At 40.9% G+C, this 23,829-nt stretch overlaps 1 protein-coding gene across 1 annotated transcript in view; it reads right to left on the bottom strand.

Annotated features, from left to right (window-relative positions):
* The window catches only part of IL31RA (interleukin 31 receptor A), a 64,573-nt gene that overhangs the window by 11,811 nt on the left and 28,933 nt on the right, over positions 1 to 23,829 (bottom strand). Inside the window, exons 5-10 of the mRNA XM_036740924.1 lie at positions 22,913 to 23,069; positions 17,642 to 17,724; positions 14,743 to 14,959; positions 8,846 to 9,028; positions 6,577 to 6,678; positions 1,331 to 1,477 (exon numbers count right to left, since the gene is read on the bottom strand). Coding sequence (XP_036596819.1) covers positions 1,331 to 1,477; positions 6,577 to 6,678; positions 8,846 to 9,028; positions 14,743 to 14,959; positions 17,642 to 17,724; positions 22,913 to 23,069 — 889 coding nt within the window. The remainder of the gene's footprint in view (positions 1 to 1,330; positions 1,478 to 6,576; positions 6,679 to 8,845; positions 9,029 to 14,742; positions 14,960 to 17,641; positions 17,725 to 22,912; positions 23,070 to 23,829) is intronic.

Below are 23,829 nucleotides of genomic sequence, written 5' to 3'. Positions count from 1 at the left end.
TTTGAAGAATGGAAATTTATCAACTACTATAGGAATAGATGGTATTACCCAGCTGCTATTCCTTTACCTAGAAGCAGAACTATGGAACAGTGGTACAAGTATCTTCCATATAACCATACTGATATAACCAGGTAAATGAATCACTAAGATCACAGTGTTATTGGCTGTATCAGGGCTTCAGCAAGGGCAGGACAACCAAAAAGGACAAAATGCATCACCTTAGTCCCCTTGTAAATCTATGTGTGGTGTCTAGAATGGTGGACCCATTGTCTCTTGGGGGCTGGGGGGAGATCCCCTCACTGATCCCCCCTCACTGGTGGGGATGAAATAGACTTTAAATCTCAATCAGATGACTGTATTTTGTTCATGCAATTTAATTCTATACATTTTTTTACAGGTTGAGAGGCATAACGAATAGAGAACTGGCCTCATGAGGTCAGGAAGACCTGGGTTCAAGTCCAGACTGATATGGACTGATTTTGTGACCCTGGACAATTCCCTAACACCAGAAGCTGTAGAACAGTTTCTGATCTATGTTGATAGAGGGAGTTTCTTGACCAAGAATTCCCTATACCAGGGATGGGGAACCTGCAGCCTCAAGGTCACCTGTGGCCTTCTAGGTCCTCAAGTGCAGCCCTTTGACTGAATGCAAACTTCACAGAACAATTCCCCTTAATAAAAAGATTTGTTCTGTAAAACTTGGAGTCAGTCAAAAGGCTGCACCAAGAAGGCCACATGTGGCCTCAAGGCCGAAGTTTAGCCCTATACCAACAAATTCACAGGTCAGATCCAAAACAACACCCAACTAGTTATCCAGTTTTAAAATTCTTTCAGGATTGTGAGCTTTAATGTGCTTCTTCCCATTGGAGAAAATGATCAATATTTCTGCTCCAAGTACCCAAGTCCCACTCCCCTCACCCCACTCAACTTTAATTCTGTTCATCAAAAGACAAATATTTCCTTCTCAGTTCTCCTCAAAGGCATCTAGGAATCTTGTATTCCATCTCGGATTTTACTTAATCTTGTAAATGTCATAGCCTATCTACTCTAGTACAAGCTCCTCGAGGGCAAGATCAGTGTCAGTTTTCACCTTTCTACTCCCTACAGTGCCTAGCACAACACCCAGCACATAGCTCAATATTCACTGAGCTTAAATTGAAATGAATTAACTAAAGGAGTAAGTTTATATGTCATTCAGGAAACAGATCTCCACCAAGAAAGCCCATTGCCAAGAAGAGAGATAAAGGTGGCTACCATGGTTGACTTAGTCATACTACTTGGTTGAAATAAAATAAGATTTTTTTTTCAGCTGAGCCATATGTGCACTTACCAAATTCTTTCCCATGGTCAGATTTATAAAACACTGTGTAGTTACTGATGAAGCCCCTCCTTTGGATCTTGGGAATCTCCTCCCATTTTATTGTAGCTCTCTGGGCACTGATATTTTGAGCCTTGGCCAGTGGACCTTCTAATGGGGCTTTTAAAAAGACAGGAAGACAAACAGTGAGTACTCATTCACCATGAGCCTGACTTTCTACCACATTTGCTGCTCCCACCCTCAAGGGAAAAGAAAAGCTTCTGATGGACACCTGAATCAGACTGGATTAAAGCTGGGTGACAATGGTGCCAGAGTTGTAGTCAGGAAGACTTGGTTCCAACTTGGTTCATGTCTACTAGCTATATGACCATGGAGCAGTCACTCATCCCCTAAGTCCCTGCTAGGGCTCTATATTTTGAAAGTTTTTTTTATTCCACACAGCTTAGAGGTTATGAATATGTATTATGACAACATCTATTTAAAACATTGTTAAGTTTTTATGGATCAAAATTATGTCTGGTCAATTGTGGGCAACAGCTCAGTCTGTGATATTTTGAAGTTATGTATGTTCAGTATGGTGATTTGTTATCTGGCAGTCCACGATAGATAGTAAGCTTCTGATCTATGATTCTAGCCACTGGGTCACATCTTGCCAGCTATTGGGTAAGTGTTGTGCTCCTTATGGAAAATTTTTCTGCAGTTTCTGGCGGCAATGACCCGGTCTTGAATTACCAACATAAATTTCTTCATTTCCACAACAAATCTGTATGCTTCATTCATTTTTCTAGTGGTATTTCATCATTATTTTGCTGGTTGAGTCTTTAGATTCCTTTCTTGAATCTCAGATTCTATTTTGCAAGGTCCATCTGGAGGTAAACTATTTTCAGTTGCATTTGACAAATCCCATGATGTGCAATTGTTACCAACCTTTACCCGTGCAAAGAGGCGATATCTGTTCAAAAAGTATTTCTGTAGGTTTGGGGCCTGATAACTTAACTTCTTGGTCTATAATTTTGGCTGCTTGATCACATCTTTCTAAGGCATTTGTTAGATGCTAAGCTTTTATGGGCAGCTAGGTGGCGCAATGGATAAAATGCCAGGCCTGGAGTCAGGATGATTCATCTTCCTGAGTTCAAATCCAGCCTCAGACACTTACTAGTTGTGTGACCCTGGGCGAGTCACTTGACCCTGCTTATCTCAGTTTTCTCATCTGTAAAATGACCTGGGGAAAGAAATAACAAACCACTACAGCATCTTTGCCAAGAAAATCTCAAAATGGGGTCACAGAGAATTAGAGATGACTGACCAAGAGAACTTTTATGGCCTTTAGGAGTGATACGTTGCACAGTTTCTATTGTTGTTATCACTACTATGATTCTGTGTCTTCTCGTCTTTAATGAAATTCAAAGAGTAAACGTCTCTGATGCACACTGAGTGTCCATCAGTCATCTTGAGGAAGTAATATTCTTTCTATAGATGCCTTAGAGAAATGAGCTGTGGGTTTTTTTTTTGTTAATATTATATGGGTTATAGGGGCAGCTAGATGGTGCAGTGAGTAGAGCACCGGCCCTGGAGTCAGGAGGACCTGAGTTCAAATCCGGCCTCAGATACTTGACACACGTACTACCTGTGTGACCTTGGGCAAGTCACTTAACCCCAATTGCCCTGCAAACTTCCCCCCTCCAAAAAAGAAAAAGATCATATGGGTTATTTTAGTAATAATTTCCAAATCTTTTTTAGTCTATTTGACAGTTCCAAAAGTACGCATCAAGCCTGGTTCTATGTTAGTGGTAATTGCTTTAATGATGTCCTTGTCCTGCTTGGATTTCAGGATGCCAGTAAGTCCCTTAACATATTCAGCCTGCCTTCCTGCTCAGCACCTTTATGTTCAATGTGTTTTATGTGGAGGAGACCAAGGGATCTGGAAGTATTGCTTCATCTATTTATTCAATATGGCCTTCAGATTGAAGTGCAAAGCCTCCAGTCTTTATTTTTCCTTGGTATATTTAAAATAATTTTACATTAATTGAGCCCAAGTGACATTTCAACAATACTGGAGAAAGACTCCACAAGATGTAGACGGTGTTCAGTGTGGCTTTTGGTGGAGCTATATTAACTCAATACCATTCATAATCAATAAGGTGTTCTTGTTTAATCTGGAAGCCACATTTAGCTTTACTGAATGGAGAGACGATAATGGATTTAAGCTAGGCAGAACCTGTTTCCCTGAAAATTCCGTGTTTTATATCAACTGTTCTTGACATTGTTGTGTTGGTGGTATATTTTATGAGAACAATTTTCTGTGTGGCCATCAAGTATTCCAGCATCCTTGATATAGTTGGTTCTATTTTATATATTTGCGGTACATGAATAAACCATGAATGTGGGACTGAGTCAAAGGCTTTGTAACAACAAAGGCAATATAAATGTTAAGGTGCTTTGGGGAAAAAGTGTCAAACACACTGGCCACAGGCCTGTAACATTCCCAAGTGCTGCTGGAACTAGATTGAAATGTAATTGAGAAATATTGAACAAAATAAATAAAAATACAATAGAACATAGCAAATGTTAATGTATAGTTTTCTAAGTCAATATGTGGCCACCAGGAATCCTTATGTATGGTTGAGGGGCCCCCCTTCCATCTGAGTTTGACAACGTTGCTTTGGGGCACCTTGATCAATAGTGAATGAATTGACAATAAATTGTTGTTCTTGTTATTCGTTCATTCTTCTTATCTTAATGTTTGGTGTAATTCAGATGGAAATGGCCCTGGGACAAATTAACAACAGTTTTTTTAGTTTAATGTTCAGCAGACAATTGCACAGGTCAATAAAAAAAAATGATTTTTTTTTTTTGGTAATTGAATGAAAGTATTGGGATGCAAGATCATCTTCCATAGACTCACCAAAAGCAACTTTGGAACGATTCCTATAGTGGACAGGATGACAAAGATTATATCGGCTTCTTCATATTCTCATGTGGTTTTAATTTCTTCTGCTAGATCTCTCTATTTTGAGAACATTCTGCTTCCCAGAATTTGGAGCATATAAATATTCAGCATGTTGATAGCTATTAAAAAATGCCATTGTCAAGTTCTTATGGGTCAATGTCGTATCTAGGAAATTGTAGGCTGCAGTTAGGATGTAATAATGCTCTGGTTCCAATACAGTTCATTTGTTTGACTCTCAAGGATGTTGAAAAGGAGGGGGTGTATTTGTAATAGGAGGATTCGTCCTGTGTTCGTTTATGAAGAATAGTGAGCTTACAGCACGTAATTCTGGCTGCTTGATGGTATCTTTCTAGATATGTGCAAAGTGCTGTTGCTAGTACCCTACAATGATATGTTACATAATTTCTATCATTATTGTTGTTATTATAATAATAATAATAATAGTGATTGTCATCATCATTATTGTTATCTTTCTTCTTATCTTATAACTGATATAGTTCTGATAGAAATGGCCTTGGCAGATAGGTGGCACAATGGATAGAATGCTAGGCCTGGAGTCAGGAAGACCTGAGTTCAGATCTGGCCTCAGACACTTACTAGCTGCGTGACCCCAGGCAAGTCGCTTAACCTCTGTCTGCCTCAGTTTCCTCATCTGTAAAATGGGCATAATAATACTAGTACCTGCCTCCCAGGGTTATCGTGAAGATCAAAGGAATAGGATCAGATATTCGTAAAGTGCTTAGCACAGTACCTGGCACATAGTAGGTGCTATAAAAATGCTTGCATCCTACTATTGCTATTTTAGGCTTAATGTTCAGCAGATTATTGCGCAGATGAATGCAATGACTGCTTTGTTTTAAAAAAAAACAACTAAATAAGAGTGTTGGGATATAGGCTCACTGAAAGCATCTTTGAGACAACATCAGTAGGAGAAAGGATAATAAGGATGATATTAAACTTCATCCTGTTATCACATGATTTGCACTGATGCAACACTGATGAGTAAGTCTGGACTTCTAATAAAAATATAATCTAATAAAATATAACATATAGAAATATAATTTCTAGTGGCAATGACCCAGTCAATTTCTGCTTCTATAAACAGACCCACAAGATTTGGCCATTTTTGACTCTTGTCTGTTGATATATTATCATTTGAATTCATGTGGATGTTACCCACAGAAGGCCTTTGGGTTCCACTCATGGACCTTGGTCATTTCATAGGCTTCATCCAGAGATAAAACAAGATTGGTTACATTCAACAAGCCCAGTGGCAGGTACTTAGTGCCAGGCTTTAATAAGTATCAATGTCATCATCATTGTCAGTCACCACCATCTCATCCTTCTCATCCTGTTCAATGAAGCATGTGTAGAAAGGGTCTGGAGACAGGTTAACTTGCTAGAATTCTTTTACCATTAGTCATATATGGATAATTATGCAGATGTATAAAATGAGTGGTTTTCGTAATTAAATAAAAGTTTGGGGATATGAACTCATCTTCTGTAGGATCACTGACACCTCTGGAGCAGATGGGATAATGAGAATGACAGATGCTTCTTGAGCCTATGTGTAATATATGTGTGTATATGTATGTATGTATGTATATGTTCTTCTTTATATTTTGATAACTTTTCATTCCATGTCATTTGGAGGTTGACCTTTCAGTAAAGCTACAGCTATTTTTAAAAGACTGTTCTTAAATTCATATAGATCAGTGTTATATTTGGAGGGAAATGCATATAGTTTTGTCTATAATGATACTCTGGTTCCAAAAAAACTAATGTTTTAAGTTTAACTTTAAAAGACAAATCCAATCATGCCACTCAAAAAGTTTCAAAAGCTCATCTTATTTACTAAAATTCAAACCCAGCCTGACATTCAAGACCCTCCATAATATGGTCCCAAACAACCTTTCCAGCCTCATCCCCTCCTCCTAAATGTGCTCAGCCAAACTAAACCATTCACAGCTCCACAACAATACCCTATGCCTTCTTACCTCTGATCTTTGCCTCACTCTGTTCCTTCTACCTCTAAGAGCATCTCCTCTGTCAAAATCTATCCCCATACTGTCTCTCTCATTTTCATCCTCCACACAGAGGCCAAATTAACCATCCCAAAGCATAGGACTGACCACACTGTTCTATCTGACGTGGATTATTCAATCCAGGTCCATAGTGTGAAAGGCCAGGCAACGAAAGAGGTAGTGACTGGGCTATGGAGTGTGCCTTCCTTGACCCCTTATTGAAAGGGTCTCAGATGTACTTTGACCCCTACAAAAGCCAGGGATACTGTACTGTTCATACATACTCCCTTCTTTGAAATAAGCCTGGATGGAATGGGGAACGCCAACAACAACTCCCACCACTGGATACACCGAGATGTTGTAACACTGGAATGGTACAAAGTTGTCTGCAAAAAGAAAAACACACATGTAAGCTCACGGTATGGCTGAATAGACAGCATCCTTTAACAGGAGTCTGGAGACAGAGTAGCTGACCTTGGGCAAACACGTAAACCTTCCTGGCCTTCATTTTCCTCCTCTGCTAACTGTAGGGATTAGACTTGATGAATTTTAAGGGTAGTAGTAGTAATAATCATAATTGATAATAATAAATTATATGAATCATTATATGAATTATATTGTAACAATTATATAATACATATTATATTTATCACATTTATATATTATTATGGCATTTACATAGTGCCACATGGATATATAGGTTGATGGAGCACTTTACAGTTATTATCTCATTTTACCCTCACAACAACCCTGGGAAGTAGTTGCTATTATTTACAATCGAAGAAACTGAGGCAGAGAGAATTTAAGTGACTTGCCTGAGGTTACTCAGCTAGTAAAACTATCTGAGGCAGGTTCTGAACTCAGATCATCACAACTCCAGATCCAGCACACAACCCAATGTACCACCTGGCTGCCTAGGCTAGTGGATCTTCAGATTGACCCTGAAGCATCTATTGCTCAGTTGTTGTGGACTAATTCATTTGGTTTTACTCCCAATAAATGATAAGAGTTTTATATAAGATCATACTTAACCATTTTGTTCGTTTGACTATTTGTTTTTGTTCATGTTTACTAGATTTATTAGGAGAGGAAACATGGCAGAGTAGCTGGAGAGACTGCCTTGGAATCAAGAAGCAATGACCTCAAGTTTGCTTCTGATGTATCCTAGCCATAGGACCATGGACAGATCACTTAACCTCTCAGCCTCTCTAAGATTATAATTTACAGAGAAAATGGTAACTTGCATTGGTAACCATTTAAGGTTCCTTATGACAATTAAATCACAGATCCTGTCCCTTTTATTATACATGAATGCATGTGCATACATATATATATATATACACACATATACATACACATCTATCTATATTCCTGTACACATGCACACACGCGCGCACACACAAACACACACTTCTAAACAGTTTGTTTCCTTAAAAGATGAGCTCTGAGGTCTTTTCCAGCTCTTTCTGGAAATGTTCTATCCCACTGCTGATTTTCTGATAAATTGTTTCGCTAACGGAAATGGGTGAAGCCTTGTACCTGGCAAAGAGGCTTCCTATTTCTTCAGTAATTAATCATGCTCTCCATTTAAGAAGGGAGAGCTAAGACTTCTCAGAATGAAAGGACCCACTCAAAACAAGAATGACCCACTTAATCATGGATTTGGTTTTGAAGCCTCAGTTAATTCATCTATAAAATGGGGGCATGTGTGTCAAATCAGATCATTTCTAAGCAGCTTCAATCCCTACAATTCTAACATAAGATAATAGCTCTTACAAACTGATAATTAATCCTTTGCTCAACAACACAGTGACCATGGGATAGGCTGATGAGCTCCTGTCTTCATCTTCTTTCCTCCTAGACAAAATCAATGATTTCACTGGGTTTAGTTGGACGATTGGGTTCAGTGCACATGTCTGAAGAGCCCCAGATTGGCAGCACCATTCCCAGCAAATATTGTCCTGGTTGTTGGAGGCTCTGCCCTCCCTGTTGGCAGCTAAGTGGCACAGTGGATAGAGCACCAGACCTAGAGTCAGGAAGATAAAGGTGCAAATCTGGTCTCAGATATTTACTAGCACAGTCACTTAACCTCTGTTTGCCTCAGTTTCCTCAACTATAAAATGGGGATAATAACAACACCTATCACGCAGGAGGATCAAATGAGATAATATTTGTAAAATGTAAAATATTTGTAAAATGCTTAGCACAGTGTGTTACACATAGTAGGTGCTTAATAAATGCTTATTCCCTATTCTTCTTCCTATTTTGGCATAGGGAGGCAGAACCTCCAAGTAAAGGGGAAATAAAATTTGCCTCAAACCCTTTTCATCAGCAGACACAGTACAAATGAACTCCCCTCAGCTCCCTGTTGGCTCAGCCTTCAAGGAATAAAAACAAGCAGCTTTCACAACTTTTTGCCGTTGCACACTCAGCTGAATGCAATCAACAGTGTTTAAACATTTTATTTTTTTGCAGACAAAGTTTAAGATTTTTTTAATTATTACAATTAAGTATCAGCCTGAACAAGGAACTGAAGAGTGAGGCATTGGTTACCTGCCCTTCCTGTCCAGTTCCTGGTCTGTGAAACAAATTCCCAGGATCTTTCCAAATTCTCCATCTCCAAGTCTGGGTACCACTCAATTACCCATCTGTCAACTTCTGCAGCTGAGGTCTGCCACTGTATCTCCAGGTGGTCCTGAGATCGGTGCACCTGCATAGCCTCAATGCACTGGAGAACTAAAATACAAGAAAACTCAAAAAGTGTCGGCCTCCTAAAGCATCGCTTGTTCGGCATCCAGCAAACTGCTTCAAAGCTCGCATTGCACAAACCAGAAGAAATGGGATGTTAGGGAGGGAGGAAGACCCAAATGCAGGCAGCAAAACTATTAAATAGTCAAAATAGATATTCGGATCTTCCCAACCTCCCTTCTTTGTTACCTCTTTGCCCCCTCAAAGGCACCACTCGTATTCTCGACCCTGCCCTGCCTCTCCCCATCCCTCTTCTCATGCCTCCTCCCCATGCCCCTAGTAGAACTAGGTCTTAGGAAAGTATCTAATGCTTCATTCACACTAAAGTGGAAGTGACTTATAAAGCATAATGTGATGTCCTCCTGGGAGGATGGGAGGCTAGGTAGGTATGAAGATGTTTGGAAGGAAAGTCCTTTATAGCCTCTCCACCCCCCCCACCCTATATTTATGGGGGGAAGCCTTGAGTGAAAAGATTAAATTTCTAATGGTAGAGTTCCAGGCATCATAAGGAAGAGGAGGAAAGGTGAGATCCAAAGGGAGCTTCCAAGTGATGCTAAAATCATACCGAGTAGGTATTTGGGTGGCCTCCTAACTAAGCCCTAAGGTCAGCCCTACATAAAGAACACATGGTTTCCTGTCCTCAGGGAAGTTGGGATCTTATTTAGATAAGGCAGAGGCACAGCTGTGCTAACCAGCTACTCACCACCAAAGTTATATATCCATTGTATAAATTCACATGTTGTCTGCAGGTTCAGCAGGAACCCAGCTCTAGAGTCAGATTTTGTATGCCTCTTTAGGAGGCACGTGGGGCCTTAAATTCAAGCTGTGGTCTGAACGGTAAGGCCGATTTTCTACTGAAAACATTTCAAATCCATGAGGGCAGAAAGAAGAGACCAGAAGCACTGACTGGCCTCTGGAATCAGAGCCCCTTCTCCAACCAACCCTGTCTCCACCATGGATTCTGAGGGCCCTCCATTGGAAAACATCCAGCTTGGACTTCCTGCTAAAACTGCACTTAGAATTTGGAATCGTGTTCCACCAGCCACCTCCAGGGGAAGCCTGGAGACTCACTCACTAACCCATTTTCACCCTATAAAAGAGAGAGGCATCTGGATGTGAATACAAAGGCTCTTTCAGGACGGCAAACACACTCCATTATAGGGGAAGCTGAGAGTCCTGTTTGCAGAAGACCACCATGGCTCTGCAGGCCCCTAAATGTGCTCCTGTCCTCGTTGCCCCTGCCGGGTCCTGACCTCACCCGCTCAGTTGACAGTACAAGTATTGATGATGAATCACTATAAAAGAGGTAGAAGATCTAAGGCACCAAGGTCCACACAGGGGCCAAGGAATGGTGGAAAGAGAAATCATAAATCATGTGAAAGGATCCCATGCACTGAATGAGTGGATTCTACTTGGCTCACACAGTTTAAGGTAGTCAGGGTTCTAGTGTTTCAGGAAACCCGGTCACTACTTTGGCGACTTGGGGAATTCTTACCCATTTGGGTCTTGACCAAACCCCATGTCTGTCCCAAGGATATAACATTGGGTCCTAAGATGTATTCAGCAGCGTTTCTAGGCTGAAATGGAGCAACTGTATGAAAGCACTAGCATGTGGCCCTACAGTTGCCGAGAAGGGTAAAGGAGTATTGGAGATGGATGTGGCTTTGTGAACTTTGAAATATCAGAAGTCCACACTAGAGTTTGTCACCCTCACAGCTTGAAGAGGTCACCTACGTGATCCAGTCCAGCAGTGAACTGGACCAAACTGCTGACATACCATTATCTAAAGGGACTTCATCCATCATCTATGCCACAATCAGAAAGGAAAATGGTGGGATAAATGCTTTGTAGTAAACACTTTAAGACTGAGCTCAGACAAGGTGGTATATGGGGAATGTGCTCTAGTCTGAGAAAGTAGTTTGTACTTCTATTCTTGAGATAACATCTCAGTAAAATCCCTTGATAAAACTGATTTGATTTAGTTGGTTAAAAGATACTTCTATAGCTTCCTTTAATTCCCAATTAAAATCCTTTCTTTTACTGGAAGTCTTCCCCAACCCTTCTTAATTTCAATGTCTTCCCTCTGTTAATTATTTCCTATTTATCCAGTATATAGTTTGCTTTGTACATGTCTGTTTGCACATTGAGTCCCTTATTAGATTGTAAGCTCCTTGAGGGGAGGGATAGCTTTTGCCTCTTTTTGTATTCCCAGCGCTTAACATGGTGCCTGGTACATAGTAGGAGCTTAACAAATGCTTATTGATTGATTGATTGGGGTATTAATCACTGAAGAGTATTGATGATATAACCTAAATGTTAACTATAAGTTGTTATTGATATTAGGGAGAACATAATGGAATTGAATATCCAGAAAATGGCATTAGAGGCACGAGAGGGTCCTGAAAACTAGAAAATCCAATAAAGAGTCCCATGTGGAGAATCTCTTCAGTGGGTTCTTGCAAATGTGAAGGGTCCAATATTTGTCCCAAATAAGCGTCCATTTCTAGCTCATTTAATCTCTGAGGGACTTTATCCCAACTTCTACCTGCCCTGACAAACCAGGTTCCCAGAATGAGACCAGTTCAATCTCCCCCTCAGGGTTCTGGTTGTTCCTCGGGACTGAAATAGTGACAAACTCTTGTATGGACTTCCAAACTTTTGAAGCCCAAGAGATTTTGAAGCCCATCTTCAGTATTTCTTCATTTCTCTCAACAACAGTAGGTTCACATGTTTGCAGCTTCATACTATCTCTGAGTGAGAGAGGGTCATACAAAGGCCCCTTTACCTCTTGGAGGTCTGTATTAGCTCATACTACTTAAAAACAGCCAGGAAACAGAAAAAATAAGGTCATCATTTCAGAAACCATTTGAGAAGCCTTTCCTCCATTTTTGGCAAACAGATCAGAAATAGTCATGCAATACCTATCCATGTTCCAAAGTCCATGTAGGGAACTGCATTAAGCTAAGCATAATGCTCATCCTCTCATTGGCCAGTCACCCATTACAGAATATGTTTTGATTATATTTCTTCTATTTCATTGGTCATAAATTTTGTATGTTAGGAATTAATTCTTTTTTTCCTCTTTTTTTGTGAGGCAATTGGGGTTAAGGGACTTGCCCACGGTCACACAGCAGTCATGAATTTTTTAAAAACTATACAGTTGAGTCATGCACATAGACCTCTTCAATGTGCTATGTTCGTGTAATAGCGGTCTATTGAATGAAAATATGGTAAGAAAAAGAAGAAAGTGTTTTCCCAGTGGGCAGAAGCTTGAGTCAAGATTCTTACTGGATGAACATCACCCTAGAGGCCAGCAGCTACCATCTCCACAAGGGTAGAACTGGGAATAGAGGCAACAGCTCTTTGAGAACCCTAGAGATTGGCATTGTCTCATTGCATTCCCTGGTATTGGGTGAATAACGCAATAACCAGGGAGAGGATGGGACTGCCAGTTACTGGACCCCAATAATTGAGAAGGGTCCAATATCCGGCAGCATATACCTCAGACTCTTACTAGCTGTATGACCTTAGGCAAGTCACTTAACCTCTGCCTCAGTTTCTTCATGTGTAAAATTGGGGTAATAATAGCACCTACCTCCCATGGTTTTTGTGAGGATAAAAGGAGATGATTATAAAGAGCTTCACACAGTGCCTGGCACATAGTAAGCACTATATAAATGTTAGCTATATTACTATTATTATTATTATAAGACATATTTATGTATTTGTATTGGTTATTAAGATGGACTTTTAGCACTTATTCAATTAAGTGCCCTTGAAGAGTTTGACCTTTGTTTCCTTGATTAAATTAGGAATCCTTAATGACCTCCTTGCCTCAAGGGAAAGCCTAGTTTACATGGGTTTGAGTGACATGTTTGTGGCATCAGAGGCTTTTAGACCATGTGTGTTTAAGTCGCATTTTCATGACACTTTTAGGTCACGTGGGTGAGTAACATGTGTGACTCACCTTTGACCCTGAACACGATATATAAACCCAGAGGTTGACATTCTCCCTTGGGGCTCTCACTGTTGGAGGTATGTTGATGTGGAGACTCTGAGCAGCTGTAGTTAAGAGCTCTTCAGCTTGTAAAACCAGATGTTGGGACTTTGTTAAACCCTGGTAACTATGCATTGAGATTTGAATCAGACAAGGTCTGTCTGTTGATGTCTGTAATTTGTTTGTATTTGCTCTGAAGTTCAGGGTGCTGACTTTTTCCCCTGAACTAAGTGAACGATATTTGTATGTTCAATTAAACTGAGATTGTTAACCCCTTAACATTACTTTCCTTAGTAAAGCAGATCAAAGAACCTGTGTTGGCAGCTTTCTGTGTGCTGGTTGTTGGTGGCTCTTATACCTCCACAGCAGCTGCTAGTAGATTGTTGCAACAGTATTTCTATATAAATTTTGCTAAAATAGATCTTCACTTCAAAGGAATTCATTCAAGTCTAAAAGATAGCAATCAATTAGATTCCTAGTTCATAAATCATGTCTAGAGGTCTAAATCCTATTTTGTTTTTATTTAGTCATGTCTGACTCTTTGTGACCCCATTTGGGGTTTTCTTGGCAAAGACACTAGAATGGTTTGCCATTTCCTTCTCTAGCTCACTTTACAGATGAGGAAACTGAGGCCACCAAGGTTAAGTGACTTGCTCAGGGTCACACAGCTAGTCAGTATCTAAGGCCAGATTTTAACTCGGGTCTTCCTGACTCCAGGCCCAGTGCTTTATCCATTGCACCATCTAGCTGTCCCTCTAAATCCCATATGTAGTCCATAAGCCCTTAAGATGGCAGACTTATACTATTTTTCTAGTCTCCTACTCTGAGTAGCCCTCACCTAAACACCAACTTTCCACCTCACTTTAAAGACAAAGTCTTAAAATTTGTTCTACTGTTAATTTTCTGTTTTCCTGCTTTCTCACCTTTGTGGCAGATGCCCTGTGTAAGGCCAGTTAGGCAGGACAGCATATTCTCTCTCTCTGTCTTGGGCCAAAGCAGGCAGCTTTGGATCAGCTCTGCACTAGGTCAATGTCTAGCTTGTTGCTTTTGGTTAGCAGGGTCCTACGCTGTAGGAACCTGGGGGTTGGATCAGAACATCCTGAATTGGATTAATGGAAATGGCTGCTGATTTCAGCTGATTCTATATATCCTTCTTGCTGGCTTTGTAATCAGAAGTCTCCCTCTCATGAAGTCACCAGCATCTTTTGAGGGTGTGTGCCAATCAGCTCCTTCATCGAGGTTGTCATCCAGGTGTCACTGTACTTAGAAAGTAGCCCACTCCAATTATAACTCTGGGTGGCTAGGGGTGCTATGGATAGTGCTGAGCCTTGAGTCAGGAAGACTCATCTTTCCAAGCTCAAATCTGGCCCCAGACACTTACTAGCTGTGTGGCCCTGGGTGAGTCACTTAACTCTATTTGCCTCAGTTTCCTCATCTGTAAAATGAGCTAGAGAAGAAAATGGCGAACCACTCCAGCATCTCTGCCAAGAAAACCCTAAATGGGGTCACAAAGAGTCAGACATGACTGAAACAATGGAACAATTATAATTCTTCTCCACCCCATCCCCACTTTAATGCCCCCGAGACTTTTTATTTCCATTTGTCTGGGGGAGAAGTGCCTCCTGTAAGTATAAATTCCCTCTACTGTGGCTATTTTGGTGGTTCAAGAATCAGGAAAATATTTTCTATTCTACATATAACATACGTTTTTCGTGAACAGCTGGTATTCTGAGTGTCGCCTCTGGAGACACGCCATCAGATGTATAGTACACCACAGACACTAGGTAGGCACCACTTCCTAGATGGAATTTGAACTGTTGATCGGCTGTGGTCTTTGTTTCTTTAGCAGCAGTCTCATTTTCTGGAAAGTACGAGATTTTGTAGACATCTGCTTTCCTTATGCTTGGTTCCTCTCTTGCCTCCTACACACAAATAATACTGAAATTACTACCAGAAATCATGCCCAATATCATTAAAAACAGTGACAAATAGATAGTCTCTGAAAGGGGAAGTGGGCATGACGAAGGATCGATGGGACTGATTCCATAATCAAGAAAATACCCTATGAGACTTAACCAGCACAACATGGCTAAAATAGCACAAGTCCTTTTGGGGTTGTAAAACCCTTTGAAGTCATCCCCATTCATGTGAGTGCCATAGGGGTCTTGGTACTCACATATAAAGGTACCCACCATGAAACCAAAGTAACTAAGAAGTCTTATGTCAATGTTAAGAGCACCTTCTCTCTAGCCTCCTTTCACCCACTCCTCTACCCCCATCAATGGTTGATTGATCCCACAAAAGGCTGGTATAGTCGCAAGGGTATGGGAATGCATGCTGTTGAGGACCTGGGCTATCTCACTCTTGGCTAACCTTAAACATGAACTGTTCCTAGGCCAGCCACCTATAGAGTAATTTCAGAGCTAACCTTTGCATTCAGATCCACTCTAAGGCAGGCATCAGAAGTCACTGGATCAAACCAAACCCTTGAATAGGGCCCAGAGAACTACTAACCAATCCTTTGTTCTAGGGAGGCAGAGCAAGTACCTGCTTAAAATTAAAGAGTCAATAAAAAATGACATAAGGGATGGCTTTAGTGAAACTTGAGAAGATTTGTATGAACAGATGCAAAGTGATGAGAGCAGAACCAGGAGAACAAGCTATATAGTAGCAACACTGTAAAAACCAACAAGTTGCAAAGACTTAGGAACTCTAATCAATGGAACGAGCAACTACAACAGAGAACTGATAATGAAACAAACTATTTAACTCTTGATCGAAGGTAATTGACTCAGGGTATAGAGTCAGACATACATTTTTCATATGTCCAAAATGTAGATTTGTCTACTTAACAATGCTTATTCATTTCAAAGGTTTTCTTTTTTCTTTTTTTCAATGTATAGAGGGAGGAAGAAATTAGAAGAAGGGCAGATGCTAAGAGTGCTGCCAAATAAAAATAAAAATAAAGCAAGACCTTAAAACATTTAAAAGAAAATGCACAGGAGAGAACAAAAGGAAGTTCAGAAGACAGCACAAACAAGCAGGACAGTTTTGAAATTACAGGCTGAATTTATTCTATGCTTTAAAAAAAATCAAACTGTCTTGTACATAATAGAAATGCATGGTTTCATATACAATCATCTTTTTCTATTGTATTTTGTATACAGAGGCATTTGTTAAGTACAGAGTTTTTTTAAATTTGTAAATAAATGAAGAGCTCATAAAGTCCCACCTACCTAGAGAGTTTCCTTTCCCCTCAGGTCATCCTGCCACAAATCTGAAATTCTCAACATTAGAATCTCCTTGCCATTAAGTCTCTGTCACTAGAAGACCTTGTTCCAACATTTGAAAAGCACCAATGTTGTGTGGGAAGGATAATATTAATCCATTAGCCAGGATCAATTTGTCACACTATCAGGTTCCTTCAGGAATGGGAAACAGGCCACTTTTGATGAACAAAGGACACCACCCAGGAAGACAATCACCGGGGCAAACTAAAGCAACAACAAAGAGGGAAACACAAAAAGGACTTCATCTACATCACAACCTGGGTCTGGCTCTCATCTGCTCTTGCTCAGCCATGTGTTGTCCTGAAATAGGCACACATGTTGGCATGCTGCCCAAATTTACAATAAATAGCCAGGGCTGCTCAATAGCTACAGAATTTTCCCAACACTGCTGCTTCTCTGTGCCAGTGCACAGAAAACCCAGGGTCCAAAAGGACTAATTCTACAACACATGACTCCATGATATTCCTACATAAAAGAATAGTGAATGCTGGTCATGGATTAGATTGTTACACTCATCAAAGCAGGCAGCAGCCTCTACTGAATGATGACTTTTACTTATCTCAACAGCATGGGTGGTACAGGGAAGCCATTAAAGTATCATTACCCTTCACTTTCCATTACTGACTACAAGTACTAAGTTTTCTTCTCCCATCTCATTTACTCTGTCTCCTCTCTTTCTTCTCCTCTCTTCTATCTCATCCTTCCTCTCTCCTCCCTCTCCTGTCTCCTTGTCTCCTTCTTTACTGTCTCTTCTTTCTCCTGTCTCCTTGCTTCCCTGTCTCTTCTCTCTCTTGTAACCTCTCTACCATGTCCTTTCTCCTTGTTATTTTCCTCTATCACCTCTATTTCACTGATGCTACATCTTTTTTCTCTCTTATCTCATGGTCTTTCTCTAGAAGGATGACTGGCTTTGAACTGTTGTTCTTTTTGGAGAGAGAGCTGACTGATATTTCCAATACCCCCCAAAATGATCAGCTACTTCACCTGTTCCTAAACCAGTGCTTCTCAAACTGAAAGGGAGAGGGAGGTCCCAAGGAAGCTGTGGCTGGTGAGCCACCAAGTTCTAACAAGGACTTTGTTTATGGCAGGTAAATTGTGAGCTACATTGTTGAATGGAATGAAATGGTTTCTTCAACATCATGGGTATTGCCCTTGCAGATGACTTATATAGAGGTGGATAGAATTCCTTCTGGCTAGAAGGACAATTGGGAGCCTTGGGGGATTTCAAGAGTCTTTTGGGCAATGGAATATGAAAAAGATTATGAAGTTCCAATAGGCTAGGGGAACCCTAGCATGTGACATGAGCAGCATTACCTTCCACAACAGCTGTACTGTCCTCCTTCCATCAGGCTGAACAGGCCCAAGGACTCTCCAGAGGTCCAAACTGGAATTTGGAGCTGTGGAAAATGAAGCAAGTATGAGATGAATGGCTTTCCCAAAAATACTCCTGCTTTCCTAACCTACTACTATCAAGTCAAGCAAGAAATTACAGAACAGGAGAAAGACTAGAAAGAACCCACCACGCTGCTGCTAGAAGGATGCCATTTGGAAACCTTTCATTGTGTCTGTGCATTTGAGGGAAGTGGAGTCAGAAGGGTAGGAGCAGAGATGGCGAGAATGACTTCAGTCTGTCAGGCAAAGAAGTGTGGCCAGCTATAGTGGCCAGTTTTCCAAGCATGTGAATAAGAATCCCCTCTAATATTGCTTCAAGATGGGATTCCCCCATGAGGAGGAACAGCTTGTTCCATTTCTTGACAGCACAAACTGGTTAGGAATGTGTTTCCTTACATCAAGCCTAAATTTGCCTCTCTGCAACTTCCATCCTTTGATGTCAAGGAGAGCTCAAACCCTTCTGTCATATGATAATCTTTCAAATCCCTACTATATTCTCCGTAAATCTGCTCCAGACAAAACAGCCTCTTTTCATTCAACCAGTACTAATAATGGCATGAATTCAAGGGCCATGAAGCTCCTGGCTCCCCTCCTCTGAATGCACTCTAACATATCATTGTCTCTCCTTAAATGTGGTGCCCAGAATTGAACAAAATACTCCAGATGTGATCTGACGGGTAGCACAAAATAAGACCACTCCTTGACACTATGCCTCTTTTTTTTCTTATGACTCACCGTTTCCTTTATTCCTACAAAATAGTGAATAATAATACCCTTCTAAGGAAAAAATGGTGGTTTAGGGTTTAAACAAGTCCTTCTGTCCTGAAGCATCTATTTTGAAGGCTTGGGACTAGTAGCCTTAGCCCCAGCATCTTTGGGTTTGGTAGCCTTTGGGTTGGTGGCCTTGGCAGGTTTGAGATCAGTAGGCTTAGGAGTCACTGGGCTTTGTGACCTTAGAATCTTGGTAACATTGGAATCAGACTTACTGACCTTTGCTTCAGATTTGGATGCCTCGGGATCAGACTTGGTGGCCTCACGATCAGATTTGGTGACCTGGATATCAGACTGGATGATGTTGGGGGTTAGTGGTCAGTGGTTCTGACAACCTTAGAGTTGGGCTTCATGATCCTAGGGCCTGGGCATTTAGTTCTGGGCCTAGGGCCTGAGGGCTTGGTGGGTAGCCATCTTGGGGACAGCAGGCCTGGGGGCCGTAGGGATTTTGGGCCCGAGGAACTTGGCCTTGGAGGCCTTGGTGCTCAGGGCCTTGATGGCCTCTTCTTGGGCCTTGACATCTTTGGCATTGTTGGTCTGCATCTTCATACGCCCTTTCTTGTGTTTCTTGGCAAAGCAAATGTTTCTCAGAAAATTGGGGTCAATTTCTTTCAGAGAGATTCTCTATGACCTAGGTTTCTTTTTTTTTTGCATTTAATTTTTTAAATTTATTTTCATATTTATTATTTAATATTTTTAGTTTTCAACATTGATTTCCACAAGATTTTGAGTTACAAATTTTCTCCCCATTGCTACCCTCCCCCCCACTCCAAGATGGAATATTTTCTGATTGTCCCATTTCCCAGTCAGCCCTCCATTCTGTCACCCACTGCCCCCTGCCATCTCCTTTCCCCTTATTTTCTTGTAGGGCAAGATAGATTTCTATACCCCATTGCCTATATATCTTATTTCCCAGTTGCATGCAAAAACAACTTTTTTTGAGCATCCACTTTTAGAACATTGAGTTCCAAATTCTCTTCCCACTTCCCTTCAATTACCCTAAACTGAGAAAGGTCTCATGAATTACACACATCATCTTTCCATGTAGGAATGTGAGCAAAACAGTTAGACTTTAGTAAGTCCCTTATGATTTCTCTTTCTTGTTTACCTTTTCATGCTTCTCTTGATTTTTGTATTTGAAAGTCAAATTTTCTATTCAGCTCTGGTCTTTTCACTGAGAAAGCTTGAAAGTCCTCTATTTTATTGAAAATCCATATTTTGCCTTGGAGCATTATACTCAGTCTTGCTGGGTAGGTGATTCTTGGTTTTAATCCTAGCTCCTTTGACCTCCAGAATATCATATTCCAAGCCCTTCAACCCTGTAATGTGGAAGCTGCTAGATCTTATGTTATCCTGATTGTGTTTCTATTATACTCAGAATTGTTTCTTTCGGGCTGCTTACAGTATTTTCTCCTTGACCTGGGAACTCTGGAATTGGCTATAATATTCCTAGGAGTTTTCTTTTGGGGATCTTTTTCAAGAGGTGATCGATGGATTCTTTCAATTTCTATTTTACCCTGTGGTTCCAGAATATCAGGGCAGTTTTCCTTGATAATTTCTTGAAAGATGGTGTCTAGGCTCTTTTTTTTTTGGTCATGGCTTTTAGGTAGTCCAATCATTTTTAAATGATCTCTCCTGGATCTATTTTCCAGGTCAGTGGTTTTTCCAATGAGTTATTTCACATTGTCTTCCATTTTTTCATTCCTTTCATTCTGTTTTATAATTTCTTGATTTCTCATAAAGGCATTAGCTTCCACTTGCTCCAATCTGATTTTTAAGGTGGTATTTTCTTCATTGGTCTTTTGGACCTCCTTTTCCATTTGGCTAATTCTGCCTTTCAAGGCATTCTTCTCCTCATTGGCTTTTTGGAGCTCTTTGGCCATTTGGGTTAGTCTATTTTTTAAGGTGTTATTTTCTTCAGTATTTTTTTGGGTCTCCTTTAGCAAGTCATTGACTTGTTTTTCATGATTTTCTTGCATCACTCTCATTTCTCTTCCCAATTTTTCCTCTACTTCTCTTACTTGCTTTTCCAAATCCTTTTTGAGCTCTTCCATGGCCTGAGCCCAATTCATATTTTTCTTGGAGGCTTTTGATGTAGGATCTTTGAATTTGTCGACTTCTTCCGGCTGTATATTTTGATCTTCTTTGTCACCAAAAAAAGATTCTATAGTCCGAGTATTTTGCACTGCCTGGTCATGTTCCCAGCCAACTACTTGACCCTTGAGCTTTTTGTCAGGGTATGACTGCTTGCAGAGCAGAGAGTACTTTGTCTCAAGCTTGAGGGGCTGCACTGCTGTTTTCAAAACTACCTCTACTCCACCATCACTGCAAGCTCTGCCATATCAGCATTCCTCCTCCCCCAAGGACCACCAACCAGGACCATGATCCAGATCCAAGCAGGGCAAAGCGAGAGAACCCTGCCTCTGTGCCAGCAAAGTGCTCCCTGCACTCCCACTCTGATCGGCCTCTTGATTCCTCCCACCATGTGGGCCAGGGACTGTGGAAGCAGCTGACGCTGGAGGTCCGGAAGCAGCCACAAGAGCTTCCTGCTGCTGCTGCCGCAGCCAGCAATGCTGCCACTGCCGCTGCCACCATGCCACCTCTGCTGTCCCTGGGGCTGGGGGCCAGACTAAGCACTTCTCTCACCTCCATCCAGCAGTTTTCCCACTAACCTGCTCCATTGTCTTTGGCATTTGTGGGTTGAGAAGTCTGGTAACTGCCACAGCTCAGTGATTCATGACCTTAAGGCCTGCTCCTTCTACTCCCAGTCTGGTTGGTCCTGGTGGGGCCTATGCTGGGCTGTGGTCCGCTCCCAGCATCGTGTGATAGACCCTTCCCAGTGATCATCCAGGCTGTCCTGGGCTGGAGACCTGCTTCCCTCTGCTATGTTGTGAATTCCACAGCTCTAGAATTTGTTCAGAGCCATTTTTACAGTGTTTGGAGGGATTTGGGGGAGAGCTTAAGCGAGTCCCTGCTTTCCAGCTGCCATCTTGGCTCCGCCCCGACCTAGGTTTCTTAATGTCATTTTTGTGCCATTTTTGTGATTGGTTATGGATGGTTTAGTTCTTAGACAGCCATCTTTATACCACCACCTACACTAACAAGCACTCCATGGATTTGAACAGGCCGAGAGCAAGAGAGAATAAGAGGGAGCAGGGTACAGTTCCTCTCACAATAAGGCCTAAGATAGCATATTGTTGACCCATATCAAACTTTCAGTCTACTAAAACATTTAGAAATGTTCCAGAAGAATTGCAGCACACCCATGTCTCCACCATCTAATTTTTAGGACGATAACATCATAGGATCATAGATTCAAAGGTGAAAGATACCTCAGCAACAAAGTCTATATTTTTAGTTGAGGAAGCTGAGATCCAGAGAGGTTGTGACTTATTTCACAAAGGGAGTACAAATAAAGCCAAATTTGAACCCAGGTCTTCTGACTTATCATACCATGCTTCCATGTAAAACAAAAAAAATTATACTCATGTAAGACCAATATACCTACTACATTTCATCTTATTAAATGAGACTTTCAAAACTGCATGATATCAGCTCTTTTTGTGGTGGCAAAGAATTAGACATTGAGGGGATGCCCATCAACTGAGGAATGAATGGCTGAATAAGTTGTGGTAAATGAATGTAATGAAATACTATTGTTCCATAAGAAATGATGAGCAGGAGGATTTCAGGAACGTGGGAAGACTTACATGAACTGATGCTGAGCAAAGTAAGCAGAACCAGGAGAACGTTGTACACACTAACACCAACATTGCAATGACCAACTTTGATAGACTTGGCTCTTCTCAGCAATAAAATAATCTAAGACAATTCCAAAAGACTCATGATGGAAAATGCTATCCACATCCAGAGAAAGAACAATAGAGTTTGAATGCAGATGGAAGCATACTATTTTTTTCTTTTCTCATGGTTTTTCCCTTTGGTTTGATTCTTCTTTCACAACATGATTAATGTGGAAATATGTTTAATATGATTGTACAGGTATAGCCTATATCAGATTGCATGCTGTCTTGGGGAAGGGGGAAGGGAAGAAAGGAGAAAAACATCTAGAACTCAAAATCTTATAAAAGTGAATGTTGACAACTAAAAATAAAGAAATAAATTTTTAAATGCTTAAAAAAAAAAAAAACTTCACACAGATGCCCATGTCCAAATCTGTGTCATCTCATGTGCTCACCAACCTGGCAACTAAATGTAGTAAGTCTGATCAAAGTTCTTTGATAACAAGATAAAGATATAAACCAGACAAAGATATAAAAAACTATAGAACCAGAGAAAGGAAGTGATGTCCAAAGTCAGAGAGGTAAGTGACAGAGCTGGGATTCGGAGGCTGGTCTTCAGACTCTTAATCCTGTGTTCTTGCCACTGAAACACACTGCAGTTGATAAAAAATTGGCTTGCCTAGTCCCTCAGTTGTCCCTATTCTCTCTTCACTCCAGCTGCTCCACAGCTCCGAGGTGCTCACATGGCATCGCATGGACACAGCATATTGCCTCAGAGGCCACAGTCCAGTGAGATTGTACGGTGTTTCATTTACCATCATGTGGCTGACTGGCTTCTAAAGAAAAAGACAGAAACAAGAAATTGGAAAAGAACCATAGGTTTGCCCCCAATCTCTCCATTTTGTGAACTCTTCACCTTCCTGCCTTTCCATTACCAATTACAGAACTAGGAAAGTCTTCTCTATGCTTCCAACTAAGAACATTCAACTTAACAAATACCATGTGTCCTGAGGAATATCATACACATACGTAGCTCCACAGTCTGATAAAGCAGTCAGTTCAAGAGTATGCTGGCTGGCTTTATTCACCCATTTCTTGTGCCCTTTCTTGGGCATAGGACCACAGATGCTACAGCCAGAAGGGGCCTTGGAAATTATCTAGTCCAATAACCTCATTTTAAAGATGAGTAAACTGAGGCCTGGAGGGGCCAAGTATTTTGCTCAAGGTCATACTTTGCTCAAGGTAATAAATAGCAGACCTGGGATTCCAATCCATGGGCCCTACCACCAAATCCACTGCCAATGTTACCTCTTGAAGCAAGTGAAAAGTTGCCATCTTAGAAGGAAGGCATGTTTATTGGGACTGGAGGGCACAGAGTCAGAGTAGAAACCCTCTGGTGATTTTGTGATGAGGAAAGATGAAAAAGCTTTACAATTCCATGGTCTGTGAGTGAGTTACCATTGTTGGTCAGGAAGACAATGAGTGGGTTGAGAATAGGTTGATTCTTTGGTTGACTTTTTCTTTGTGTACTCATAACTTAGCCCAATGCCTAATACATGGTAGGTATTTGATAGGTACTTATGGATTGATTTAAAA

This window comes from Trichosurus vulpecula, chromosome 1 (assembly GCF_011100635.1).
Source record: "Trichosurus vulpecula isolate mTriVul1 chromosome 1, mTriVul1.pri, whole genome shotgun sequence".
Lineage (NCBI taxonomy): Eukaryota > Metazoa > Chordata > Mammalia > Diprotodontia > Phalangeridae > Trichosurus > Trichosurus vulpecula.
The sequence above is the reverse complement of the archived record's forward strand: the minus strand, read 5'-3'. Positions and strand labels throughout refer to the sequence as shown.